Genomic DNA, 14,042 nt, shown 5'->3' on the forward strand with positions numbered 1-14,042 from the left:
CCTAAAAATCCCATACTTATTTTGTCACATGATCAAGACTTAATTTTAGTTTATCTTAATTGCGACGCTAATCTCACTATAAGTAGAGTTGTTTGAGATGACATGCATTTATGTAACGGCGCTTTAGGTTTATCTTTCAGTGTGATATCAATAATGGTTTTAGACCCAATAAATTCAGGTCAGCCGGGTCAATTTGGGTTTTCCGTTGATCTATTTTTATACTGTTGCTACCTGACGTAATTTCGCGTTAGGGGGGAAGTTTGTTGACGCATGCGCACTGTTCAGGAATCTTCCAAACAAAGATACATGTGACATAGCGGAATTAGACATTTTACTAGTTTTTTGTTTATTTTAAGCGCCAGAAAAATTGTTACGATATATATATATATATATACAGACAGCAGTATAAATCGGTGGAGATAGTGTGTCCTTCAATTCAGTCAATTTCGGTGACACTGTGTAGATCTACTACAGGTGTGTTTAGCTGGTGTTATTCATTTATTTGATCAGCTGTAAACTTGATTGACAGCGATTGTTTCTGACTCATGTAAACAGTATATATTGTACTCTTTATTTGTAAATGTACTACAGTACGTGTTCCAGAAAAAGAAAAATTGTTGAGGAAATAACTGAAATACAGTTACATCTATTGTAGGTTATCAGTGCTGTAGATTTATACAAAAAGAATTAGTTGGAAATAGGACATTTTGTGTGATAAGAAACTCTTGATGTTCAGTAATAAAAACATTTTATATCATGGGATAATGGCTGCTGTTGCCCCATCTGAGAGGGATTATCCAGTAGGCTATGTGCCACGAGAGAATAGACGTACACGTCTCAGACGAATATCCGAGCACCTTACAAGGTTGGACATGCCAAATGACAACCATAGAAATCCATTTTTCGATAATATTTTGACTGCTCCGAAAGTCAGTGCTGAGGAAACTCGTGAAGAAGGAAAAGTGTTGTTTGGTCAGTTTATTTATGATGAAATCAACAGAGAGGAGGATTTGGAAACCCCTGAAGAAATTAGAGAAGAAATAGATCATCTTTGGTAAATCAAATTATATTTTATTTTAAAATATTAGAACAAATTTGGGAGAAATATAGACAGGTCTTAGGTGTAATAGTTGCCTGTCTGTCAGTTAAATTATATCTGTACAGTAAATATATTTTGGTGAAAATAAGTATGTTTTGCTACTGGCAGTTAATTAAAAATATGGTGATATGGATGAACAGTGGTGCAATTATTTTGAACCAGTTGGGTTGATGATTTGTCAATTTTAGTTGTGTAAGCCACTCAGGATCCATATAGATCAACACTGAACAAGTAATACAGGTTTAGTGACTTAGAAACTTTAGTCTGGGTACAGACACAATCAGATAGGAAAAGATTCTGGTTGCCAAGAGTAATTTTGTCACTAAGTTATCAAACTCTCCAAAATGTTGTTATTTAACCTACAGGTGGAGAGTGAATGTGTACATTGACACACTGTCTCATAGTTTCCAAAGTGGAATCTTGTCCCAATGTTTCAGTGCCACATCATTATTTTGGTGATTTATTTCTGGAACCTACATTTAAAATCTGTGGTTAAGTGGTAAGGATTGCCAATTTTGAATCACTTGTTGCTGGTGGTCTGAACTTTTCCCTGGTTGAAGAAGTCGTATGTTTTTTTTGTTTTTGTAGGGCCTGTTGTGTTGCCAATTCCCATGCCTCGAATATTCTTATTGACTTAACAGGTACCTCAGACACATGATGCTGCTACATTATAAGGGTAGCTAAGGGCCCGACTAATTCAGACCTCACACCTATTATACAAGTTATTTGATGTATTTTTTCATAATAACATATTTATAACTGTGTAATATTTAAAATAAATATTTACTGGGATTTTCAGTACACCACAGGGGTATGCTAATCCGGCCTGGGCAAAGGTAGGCCAGGACCTACGAAGATGTGCAGATGACTTCCAGAGGAGTAAAGAAAGGAAAAAGGTTCGAAGACAAGCAGCTGAGGTAAATATATAATATAATATGAGCCATGCCATGAGAAAACCAACATAGTGCATTTGCAACCAGCATGGATCCAGACCAGCTTGCGCATCCGTGCAGTCTAGTCAGGATCCTGGCTGTTCGCTAACGGTTTCGCTAATTGCAATAGGCTTTGAAAGCGAACAGCATGGATCCTGACCAGACTGCACGGATGTGCAGGCTGGTCTGTATCAATGCTGGATGTAAATGCACTATGTTGGTTTTCTCACAGCGCGGCTGATATCTCTTTCATATGTATTGTTGTAAGAAAAGGATGCCACTTTGTTGTAAGCTTTCAAGATATTTTCAAATGCACTCGTAAGTCAGTCAGACTCGGTCCTATTACTTTTCAGTTTCTTTAAGATAGTTGTACATGTTTGATAAACCAATAAAGGTATGGCATCCCACTATCCAGATAACCTTAAATAAATCTGGGATCTGGTATACAAATTATTACACAAAACCACTAATGAGTTGACAGTATTATCTTTCTAAAGATTAGATATGATAAGAATAAATGGTGAAAATTTTAATGTAAAATAATTCCAGATGATGTCATAATCAGCTTGAAATTTTAGGTGGCACACATTTCAATGATAAGCACTCACACCTATAGATTTTATTTGACCTTAAGATAGAAAAATTAAGAGATAAATTTGCAGATGATGAAAAGCTTCATTAATACCTACATGTAGAATTTTTGCTTTACTGAAAAATGTCCACCAACAGGCTCCCATTATCAATGATTATGAAAACTTGCTCGAGATTCAATGTTTTTTGTTGTTTTTTTAATCAGTCCAGCATTAAAATTAAAGCTCTGTAATAAGAACACTATCTTTTTTATTGGCTGAATCGCAGTGCTTTGAAAAATACAGGGTTACATCCACCGTAAGTAAATAAAATTAACAATCATAATGTATATTTTCTTTATTTTTTTTCTGTTTTTATTTTTGACAGAAGCATGGATTAAGTGAATCGAGTAATTTTCATTAAGAAGTTCCCCTTCCTTTTTTTAGCTTAAAAATGTGTTAGTAATTAGTAAGTTAAACATAGGTTCCTGACTTCTGCTTTCAAATAACACCAAATGAACGTTGCGTAAAATCTGGTAACTTTATTAAAACAACGCAATATTGTTTATTCATTCTGCGTGCATCATATATGAGTTTGACAGAAATAGAATTTCAAAAGACATTTTCTTGTTGCTGATATCAGTATTAGAGAATTTATTGATCAAATATTCAGTGGCTTACATTCCATGCCCAGTAACAGCAGTTGTGATGGGCCAAAATATTGATTTAAAAAATCTGCTCCCTTCAAATTAGCCAATAACACTTTTGACTAGCAGATGTTGCTTATTATTGGTTGACGGCATTTTTTGAATTCCGAGTAAATGAGAAGTCGTTGAAATATGCTGATGTGGATGCAGCTAATAGAATTAATGGGTGCCGCTATTTGATAATGATCTGGTTAATGACTTGACTCTTGTCATAGAGTTTCCCCGAGTAATTGAATAATTGGAAAACTTTGATTTGTCAACTTAATGAAATGATTCATTAGAATATTCATTAAATCTTTTGAAAACGTTCCTTAGTGAGAAATAATTTTATCCCGTGCTTTGTCAGCCTAATAAAGATGGTGTGATACAAGCAGAGTTTTTCTTGAAGTAAAATGAGAAAAACAAAAAGTTAAAATGAATTTGATTGTATGCATGGCTCTGCAGCAATGACTAATATTTGATATCTTTAAAAAACAATAACAAAAAACAGTTAATTAATACTTGTGTCAAGACCTTAAGCTTCTTTTTGAGGAATTAAAATTTTGAATATAATATAATATTTGTAACTAATTGATATATTTCTTTCAAGCAACATTACATACAAATTACCTGTTCTTTTAGTCTGTTTGAATCATTATAAAGTTGGGGTCCCTGCAACCAGATTTACTTTTTATCTCATTATGATTAATATGTGACTTGTTTAAATGACTTAGAAATATATTTTTACCACAAAATATAATGAATAGTACTAATAAATTTTGATAATGTGGCAGTTGACCCCAATACAATCAACACTGTTTATTTTCCAATACAGGTAAATCCAACGACTGCTTTACAATAGATCTGTGACAGATTATCTTTGAACACCCCTGGACTTATTGGACTCAACTGCCACATTATCAAAGCTTATTAGTACATAGGATTTTTGGATAATAATAGAATATATTGAATAAATATACAGGTATACCATTGAACAACAGTTACTGTACGGGTATACCAAAGTAATATATAGATACTACTGTAAACAGTATGAAAAAGAAAAATGATTAATGACAGAAGCAAAAAGAAAGAAGATTGAAATATTATTCTTTTGTATACAATAATAGTAAAATATGCCATTGATGTTGGAAACATCATTAGTAATTAATTTATCTATTTTTATAATCATCATTTTCATCATGTTTTAAATTGAATTGTAGAAATTTTATTTATGGGCCAGTATTATTTACAAAACAAAGAAAACTTATTTATATACCTTATCACAGTTATTAATCATTAAAGATTAGACAAGTGGGTTTAACAATAGTTTATTGAAAGGTGAAGTAAGCTTTATATTTGATAATACAAATTGAGTAATAGTTACTTAATATTGTTAATTTTGGTGTATGTTGATCTGGCTTGATATTGATTCCTGTAATATGATCATTAACATGATAGTGATTTAAGATTTGTTTTGATACTCTGTTATCATTTTTTCCTTCTTTTGAAAAGTTTGATATTGTAATCCTTTCTGGAGGTTACAGTCCCTTAAGAATGAAATAGTGTGTCATATCCTTTTGTTTATTTATCTCTTGTACTTGCGGCTTAATATCACTAGTACTTGTGGTTAATAACTTGTATTTGTGGTTAACTACTTGTACTTCGGCTTAATCACTTGTACTAAGTGGATGTTTGAATGACTTTTATGTTATGTAAAGAATATAAAAGCGAGATAAGTGTATATGATAATTGGGTTTCCCTAGTAGCAGTCATGTGAAGTTATGAATAAAATATTACTGTATTTGATAAAAATGGAGATTATTTAGTGTATTCTGTTTGTTAAAATAATAAACCAATAATATTTCAGGTTACTGTATAAGTTACATTTTTCAAGGTGTAACATTTTCAGGGTATAGGAAGTAACAAGTAGATTAATGTATCTTATGACTATACTTAAAATGTGAAAAAGCAGCTACAAAAACTTACAAAAAATGTATCATATCCTTTTTAGATATAAAAATGTCTATAGTATTTGAGTGCGACTCAAATCCTACAGACAGATACGGAGATCTAAGTAGTTTTTATCAGTAGCATAGTTGAAGGGAAGAGTTTCATTCCTTCTGCAATACTGTAAAATCATTAGTAATACTGTCAAAGCACATATTTTCGTGGAGTTGAAATTTTGTGAATTTGAAATTTTGAGTATCATCGGGTCGTCCGGTTTAATATTCGCGAAATTGTAAAAATGGTATGATGATATAATCATACTTGAATTTGAATTATATATAGTAATCATGGTAATAGTGAATATTTACGCAAGGATTTTTTTTGTGAGATGTACCTTTAGGGCCTCGCAAATATAGCGAAAATTATACCCTCGCGAAAATTCCTGCTTTTACAGTATTTTATTTTGTATATTGCGTGGTTTAGTCATTTAGATACCATTCTGAACATAAATAAAATTTTCTTTTTGATTTAATATGGAAAATTTGTAATCTTGGAATACATAGTGATATTTGCCAAAACCATGATGTTCTGGCTGTGCCTAGAGAATTAATTGTCACATTACGTAGTGACTTTCGGATACATCAACCTGATAAATGAGATCTCCATAAAGCATATACGTTTCAGGAAGATTATATAATGATGTCAAAAAGATCATAATATTATAATTATGGAAATAATTTTTTTTTCAACTTGAAGTTTATTCTATTTTTCAGATTACACAGAACAGTTCAGGGGTCACAAAGAATCAGTTCAGAGACTTGCTGTCCGAGTTGTTGAAGAATGGAATAACAAAGGAGAGAATTATTGTACTTTTCTTCTTCTGCTCTGACGTTGCCATAGAAACGCTGAAGAGAAAGGCGCAGACAAGTGTTCAGCTGTGTCAACAGTTTATCCAATGGTCATTTGAATTTATCGCAGAAAGTGTGTGTTCATGGGTTCAAGCTAATGGAGGTTGGGTAAGTCAATGTGAAATGACGTATCTTTAACTTATTCTTTTATTTTTAAGATATTGGTCATAAGAATATCATAATTTCCGAAACATACTATTAGGTAAAAGTGCAACAAACAGAGAGAAAAACATTTTCCTAGTAGCATTATTTGACCAATAAGTTTAAATTTGAAAGCCCTTTGGCCAGAGTGCTATTGCTGCACTCCCCCCCCCCCCACCCCACACACACACAAAAATTGTTTTAGTAGTGCTAATAGATCTACCCTTGTCCATTTGCTTGTCCAGCCCGAATTCCTGAATTGTTCATATCTCAAAAAGTATTTGACCTAGAGTCATTATACAATAGCATTCTTATTCAGCATGTGAAGTTGTGCACCTGTGTTTTTCTTGGGGATTTCACATATAAAACTAGAGTAATGGCCCTTGACAATCTAAACTAAAAGACCATTAAGTTTGTATCTTGCATATCTCAAAAGTAGAGTTGTGAAACGTTGTACGATTGTTACTCAGCATGTAAAGTTGCGGACCCCGGGTTTTGTTTGGAATTTCATTATGCCAGGCTGGAGTTTTGTCTGTTGACTTAGTCAAAGTATGCATAAAGGGTCTATAAAGAGAAACATGTATCTGAAACATTTAGGTCTTTATTCAGCATGTGAATTTCATTGAGCCAGGCTGGAGTTTTGTAAAAGGGCTTAAAAGTTTGTGTGGCAAATATCTCGAAAAAGTATTTGAAGTCAAAAATATGCATAAAGGGCATAAAAGTTTGTTTCACATGCATTTCATATTAAACTCAAAAAGATATTTGACCAGGAATGTTGTTCATCATCTGACATTGTGTACATGGTGTTTATTTGGGATTTATAAATACTGTACATTTCTGTTTTTCAGGGCGCAGTGTTCAATTCCACGATGGTGTTTGTTGGACGTGCTGTTTTAGTATTTGGAGTTGGTATGATATGTTACTATGGTTACAAGAAGTTTATCAAGAGTTGATGCTGGTGAGGGAATGTGAAGAAAATGATTGACTTGGAATGAATGAATGCTTGTGCTGAAACAAGATTATGTACATTTGAAACAATCTGTGAAGAAAGCTTTAAATACATGTACTAAAAGTATTAGGTAATTTACCAAAGCAAGATTGATCTAAGAGGGACTACTCCGCCAGAATAGCTAGCCAAGTGTGTAACAGTCGGGCTTATCCTCCCTAGTCCTACAGAAAACAATGTACACAAACACGTTGCACAAAGTTGCAGTCTTGCTTAAAGATTGTAGACTCATGACAAAATTGTGAAAAGAAGACAGTTTCATTACATACCAATTATCATTTGAGGAAAATTTTCTTTAAAAAAGTACATTTAATAATATGATATTAAAAAATCAGAAAGAGAGGGCGATGCTTATAGTTGCTGCCTTGTCTATTGTAATCAGGTAATATCTACAATTTACAAGGTATTTTTGGACCAAATTTATGGAATTGTATCACTGTACTGTATAATAAACTTGCACATATTGTCAAGATATGAATGTGCCATGCCAGGTTGAGAAGTTATGGTCTTTTGAAATTTTATTGAATGTTGTGAAAAAGTCTTGAAAGTAGGACTGAATCAGGATTGCAGTCTTTGTTTCAGGGGCTAGAAGGTTCCAGGTAAACACAGCCTGAGGGGAACAAGTTTGAATGCATGATATAATGAAATATTCCAAGAAATGTTTGAACATGCTAGTATAATTCCAGCACATTGCACCAGCTAACCATGGGGGAAATATCACCCCTAGAGTTTACTTTGTGATAAGCACATATTTATTTTGATCTCGGTGACATACTAGCTGTTTTGTTCTTGTAGAGTTCTTTTTATTATGTTCGATGATTAGGACACCAAACATTTTTAAAAAGTTCAAAATAAAAAGATCCAGGGTAAAATGTCTTTGAATAGAAAGGAGTTTGAGTAAGTAGAGTTTTGAATGTACATGTTTTGTAATAAGATTCTCCAAGGCATGTTTATATTATACATTGTACAGCTAGTGTAATTACTTGACATGCACCAATTGACCCAGGGTAAAAATTACCCCCTAGAGTTTATTTTGTGATAGGCACCTATTTTGATTTTGTTTTAATCTCAGTGACTTAATGTTGTGTTCTTTTTCTTTGTTTTTGAAAAAGGTCTGCCCGGCACCAAAGGTGCATGTGTCAGATTTTGTATGTGATCATGATATTGAGTGTACTTGTGTTTTTTACAACTTTAATTATGTGCAATAATTTCAGTATAACATTACAGGATTTCAAGAAACTTATGTAAGCATATCAGACATATTTAAATTGAATTATAATTTTCATGGAGTTGACATTTCATTACCATTACCTACATTTGTGAAAACCAGAATCATGGTTACGCAAATTTTGGATTAAACTTTAATTTTTACTTAAAGCAACATTCAAATTATGCGTGGCTTCCATTTGAAAATGGCAAGTTGTGTTTTTGTCATGTAAGATCACATGTATGATTACTGTGTACATATGTTTAAAAAGTGATGATATCATTCGACAGTAAATTTTTTAATGGGACCAGTTTCATAATGAATTTACCTCTCCAGAGCAATAACCTCTGTACAACAAACAAATTTTTTTCAGGGGTGTTACTTTGCACAGGTTATACTGTGTAGACTGCTTTATTACCTGGTTCCAGAGTTATAAAACACAAGTTTGAAGACCAGTCTCAGAAAGCAGCTTTGCCATTGGTCAGTTACAAGACTGAGCTTAAAATCAACCAATCGGATGCAGGATTAACTAGACTGGTCTCCAAATTCAGCTTTATAACCTTAGACCCAGACCTTCAATTTATTCGAGACTTAACTGAGATAACTTTTTATATGTATCAATTTATGTATTTAAGGCTAACTGTGAAATCATCTAATTTTGTGGGCATTAAATTTCATGATTCAGGCTTAAAAGCACTATTGTGGGGGTATGAATTTGTGAATTTCAATTTTTGGAAGCTTTTATTTATTCATTAGGATTTTATCTTCCTGCATTGAGGCAACCGTGAAGTCAAGGGAAATAAGCCTCCCCACGAATATAAATGATTTCACAGCTTACGTAGTCTTATAAACCAAATTATATTAATTAATGTGCTTAATTCAAAAAGGGACAATCACTTCCATGCAGCATTTTTTCATATCAAATACTTCTGAATTTTTTTTACATGGTCTGTACTTGTAAAAAAAATGTTATCCATACAATTAATAAAAGTACATACTATAGAACTTTAATTTGTATGGGGAACTGATTTTAATAAACTTCGGTTGTTTTGTTTATCCACAAAAATCAAGGCTAGCAAACCTCATTTTTAATATGAAATAATTATTCACAGAACATCATTTCCTTTGATCTTTGGAACAGAGTAATTTAATAACTGATGCAATATGTTTTTTGTGAATCACACTCAAAGAACACTAGTCATTGTATATACATCATTTTTTAAAAACTTTCATTTTCATTACACACTGGCATTTTCTTTTATTATAATTTTTTAGCATACTTATGAATAGTATTATTTTGTATTTTCATTTTTTTTTTGTGTGACAAGTCAGAAATTTGAAAAGCATTGTATTAGTGCACTTACTGTTTGATCCACCTAGTATTCTGTAACAAGGTTTTTCATGAATTGAGGCATTATTTTGCAAGATCTAAATATAAATTCTTCAACATTCTAAAGGTTGCCAAGGATGGCAGGAGCATTTTTTTTTTAAATTAAGGTATTTGTAATATTGCTAATTTTATGGCCAAAAATATATTTTCCTAGAGTAAAAGTCAGGCATGATCAGAACAAATTGTTTTTTACCATATCCTGAAATTTTGTAACAATCCATTAATATCAGAATAGTTTTTGAGAGGAACTTTAAAACTAATATTATTTTGAAAAATTATAAAGTTCCTATTACCTACCTTTGAGTACTTTAAAAAAGTACCAATACTAATATTATTGTCATTTATTCAAAGAGAAATCAAAGAAATACCTAGTTATGGAAAACTATTTGATCAAACAGTAATTTGTACATCTTGTTATGGAAAACTGTTTGATCAAACAGTAATTTGTACATTAGGCTATATACAGATGCCATAATATGTCATCAATATCACAACCTGTAGATAACACATTTGGTATACATAAAATGTGTCATTTGTACAATGCAACCTCTCCAGAGTGGTCCTCTCTTAAGCAAAAACCTCTCTATAACAACACATCAAAATTTCCCTAAGCTGAAATATACTATCAAATTTACCTGTCAATAACAACAATCTCTACATAACCGTCAGTATTTGTATCTCTCAAAGGGTGTTGCTTTACAGAGGTTGCACTATACTTGATTTTGTGTCAAGTAAGATTATATACAAAGATCAAAACTAAATGTCTTTGATGGTACAGTTAGTACTAAAATTGATCATTACATATAACTTGAAAAACTTGCATACCACATTGTCGATTCTGTAACCATTAAAACCTGTATGAACTGATGCCATTACATGTTTGCTGCTAAAAAAAATACTTAGCAGAGTAAAATATTGAATGTTTGCTACTAAAAATGGGTATAGCAGAGGAATATATTTAAAAAAATGATTTAGCCTAATAAAATATTACAGTTTTACTAATATAGATAGAATATTTAAGTTTTACTAATAAAGAAAAATAATCTATGGGAGAAACTACAATAAAGTCAACATTATATACATGTTTGCTGCTAAAACAGGTTTTTGCCTAATGAAATGTAGTGGCTCAGACACTAAATTTCTGTTTAGTTACTGGACAACATTTTCAATGATGTATGCAAGTAGGTAACCTTTTGGAAAATATGTGATGTCGTAAATTCTTGTTTATGCATGTAAAAATTTATTTGAAACAAGAGAGAGATTTTGCTCTAAAATAAACATGTGGTTACTGAAAAATTATTGAATAAATAAAAACAATGCTGTTCTGTTTTAGTGTACCTAGCATACTGGTACCCTGATTAGTCATTTTAGAAATGTTAGAACAAAATATGGCAAAACTGATATGCAATATTCCAATTTGATCTCTAAACAAACTATGCTCATGGACAGACTAGAGCTCAGTGAAGGTTTTGTCCCTAAATATTCCTTAACTTATGTGTACTAGTGTTTACATGTTCTTTTCATAGTCTAGATTAGAATTGTGCCATTTAAAAGGAGTTCTTATAAAAGTGCAAAAAATACATAATTTGCATAATGTGCTCCATCTAATTTGCATAATGTGCTCGTTATTTAATTTGCATGTGCTCCTCTTGTGTATATTGCACTCTTCTAAAGAGTTCTGTTAATAGGTTTAGTGCAAAACTATTATATCTTGTTCTTTATTTATATACAGTTACAATAGTTTTGCACTAAGCCCACGTTATGTAGTCATCTTCTGTCATGTTATTGTGTTCTATTAGTTATTTGAAATGTTCAATGAATTTCAAAATAAATAAAGAAATTGAAATACAATGTGCATTGTCATGATTTAATGCCAAGGACATGTTTACCATGCCAAGGTGAGAAGATAGATATAGCTGTTAGTTTCTCATGTGCAATTCAAGTATAAGATAGAGGCTTAATCTGTAGTCCTATCTGCATCCTGTAATGACACTGTCTGCAAGTTACTTATAATGCAAATGTGATTTCATCCAGGTTTTTTATGGACAGCCATATCTACTTTTAACCACATTTCCATTTGAAGAATGCCAAATTGCAGAACACAAATACATATTCATAAGGAAATTATCGAGTGTCAATACTGGTCCACTACTTTGGGAAACAAAAAGGAAGGAATTGTAGCTACTATCCAACTTTGCGTTTTCACTTATAACTTCTTTAACCCTTACCATGCTAAATTTCTATAATGAACTTGTTCATCTTACAATTTGGACAGTACCACTAACTGTTAAAAGGGGTGCTTACCAAAAAGATACTGACTGAACAGCGAACAGTGCAGATCATGATCAGACTGCACAGATGTGCAGGCTGATCATGATCTACACTGGTCGCAAAGGTAGAATCAATTGTGTCCAGCATGGTAAGGGTTAATGTGGCTCCAGCCAGCCCACTTTACTAAATAGGGAGAGCACAGATATACTATTGTGGGGTTGTAAGTTTTGATCCCTAGGTGAAGCACATGTTTTCCATGACAATTTGATAAATGACATTGTGCCTGAAATAATTCGTCCTCCACCTCCGATTCATGTGGGAAAATTTGCAAATAACTTGCAAAGAACAGGTTTGTACTGGTACGGAATCGAGGAACACTGGTTAGGTTAACTGCCCACCATTAAACCCAAAACAACACAATGCAGGTCAGGCTCGTAGAAACGGGCTTCATAGATTTGTTCAGGTAGTAAACTCTCCAAAGATAAATATTGGAAAATTTTGAAATTTTTGTCATGTGATTGGTTAAACAGGCAGCTAACGCCTGACAGCGATTCGGTCGGGTTTTCCGAATTAGGTGATAATGAGTTAAAAGTTCTAATAAAGGCATTCAATAAATAACCCCCAAATTAATAAACACTACTGAAGGAAAAGAGGAAAAAAGAAATGGACATGCAGAAAATGAAATTAAAAGAAATAAATTAGTGTAAAAAATCAAAGTAAGAAAAACACCATTTTCAATGTTTATATTCCTGTGACCTTGACCTTTGACCCTGAAATCAATAGGGATCATGTACACATGAAGACTAACATACATATGAAGTTAGGTGAAATACTTGTCCAGATATTGACCGGAAACAATTTTTAATGTTTAGATCCCTGTGACCCTGACCTTTGACCAAATGACCCCAACATCAATGGGTTTCATGTACACATCAAGACCAACATAGCTATGAAGTTTCAAGGTCCTAGGTGAAATACTTGTCCAAATATTGAGTGTGTGTGTGTGTGTTCTGGTTTATCATCTTTTTCAACATTTTTTAAGTCATATAAACGATGGTGTCTACTTGTAGCAGTGAGCACAATGCCCAACTTTATAATGCTGCCTCACTGGAATATCACGCCGTAGACACGTGACATGATACCCCACCCAGTCACATTATACTGACACTGGTCTGACCAGTCCTAGCACTACCCTCTTAATGCTGAGCGCCAAGCGAGGAAGCTACTAGTACCATTTTTTACGTTTTTGGTATAACGCGGCCAGGGATCGAAGCCACGACCTCCCGCACTCGAAGCGGAAGCTCTACCACTAGGCTACCAAGGCGGTATAGTCCAGATATTGAGCAGAAACCATTTGCAATGTTCAGGTCCCTGTGACCTTTGAACCAGTGACCCCATTACCACTTTGGACCAAAGAGGGTAGTAAAAGGGGATCATTTTGACCAAGTTTTTTGAAGTTTGAATAAGTAGTTGTTGAGAAAAATGAATGAATAAAAAGGTTAACATGAGACTCATTGTGACCTTGACCTCTGACCCAGAGAACTCGAAATCAATGGGTGTCATGTACACATCAAGATCAACATAGCTATAAAGTTTCAAGGTCCTAGGTGAAATACTTGTCCAGATATTGAGCAGAAACCATTTTCAGTGTTCAGGTCACTGTGACCTTGACCTCTGACCCCATTCTCACTTTGACCAATGAGGGTTATAGGGGATCATCACTCTGACCAAGTTTCTTAAAGTTTGGGTAAGTAGTTGTTGAGAAAAATGAAAGAACAAAAAGGTTAACATGAGACTCATTGTAACCTTGAGCTTTGACCCTGTGACCTCAAAATCAATAGGGATCATGTACACATCAAGACCAACATACCAATGAAGTTTCAAGG

General features: G+C 33.1%; 1 protein-coding gene across 1 annotated transcript; it reads left to right on the forward strand.

Annotated features, from left to right (window-relative positions):
- Positions 1 to 283: 283 nt before the first annotated feature.
- LOC123566645 (apoptosis regulator BAX-like) lies at positions 284 to 11,736 on the forward strand. Its single transcript, XM_053549681.1, has 5 exons — positions 284 to 474; positions 656 to 1,054; positions 1,899 to 2,016; positions 6,007 to 6,249; positions 7,131 to 11,736. The coding sequence occupies exons 2-5, from the start codon at positions 729 to 731 to the stop codon at positions 7,233 to 7,235; spliced, it is 792 nt and encodes a 263-aa protein (XP_053405656.1). The 5' UTR covers positions 284 to 474; positions 656 to 728; the 3' UTR covers positions 7,236 to 11,736.
- The last annotated feature ends 2,306 nt before the right edge of the window (positions 11,737 to 14,042 follow it).

The sequence above is a fragment of the Mercenaria mercenaria genome, chromosome 8 (genome assembly GCF_021730395.1).
Source record: "Mercenaria mercenaria strain notata chromosome 8, MADL_Memer_1, whole genome shotgun sequence".
Lineage (NCBI taxonomy): Eukaryota > Metazoa > Mollusca > Bivalvia > Venerida > Veneridae > Mercenaria > Mercenaria mercenaria.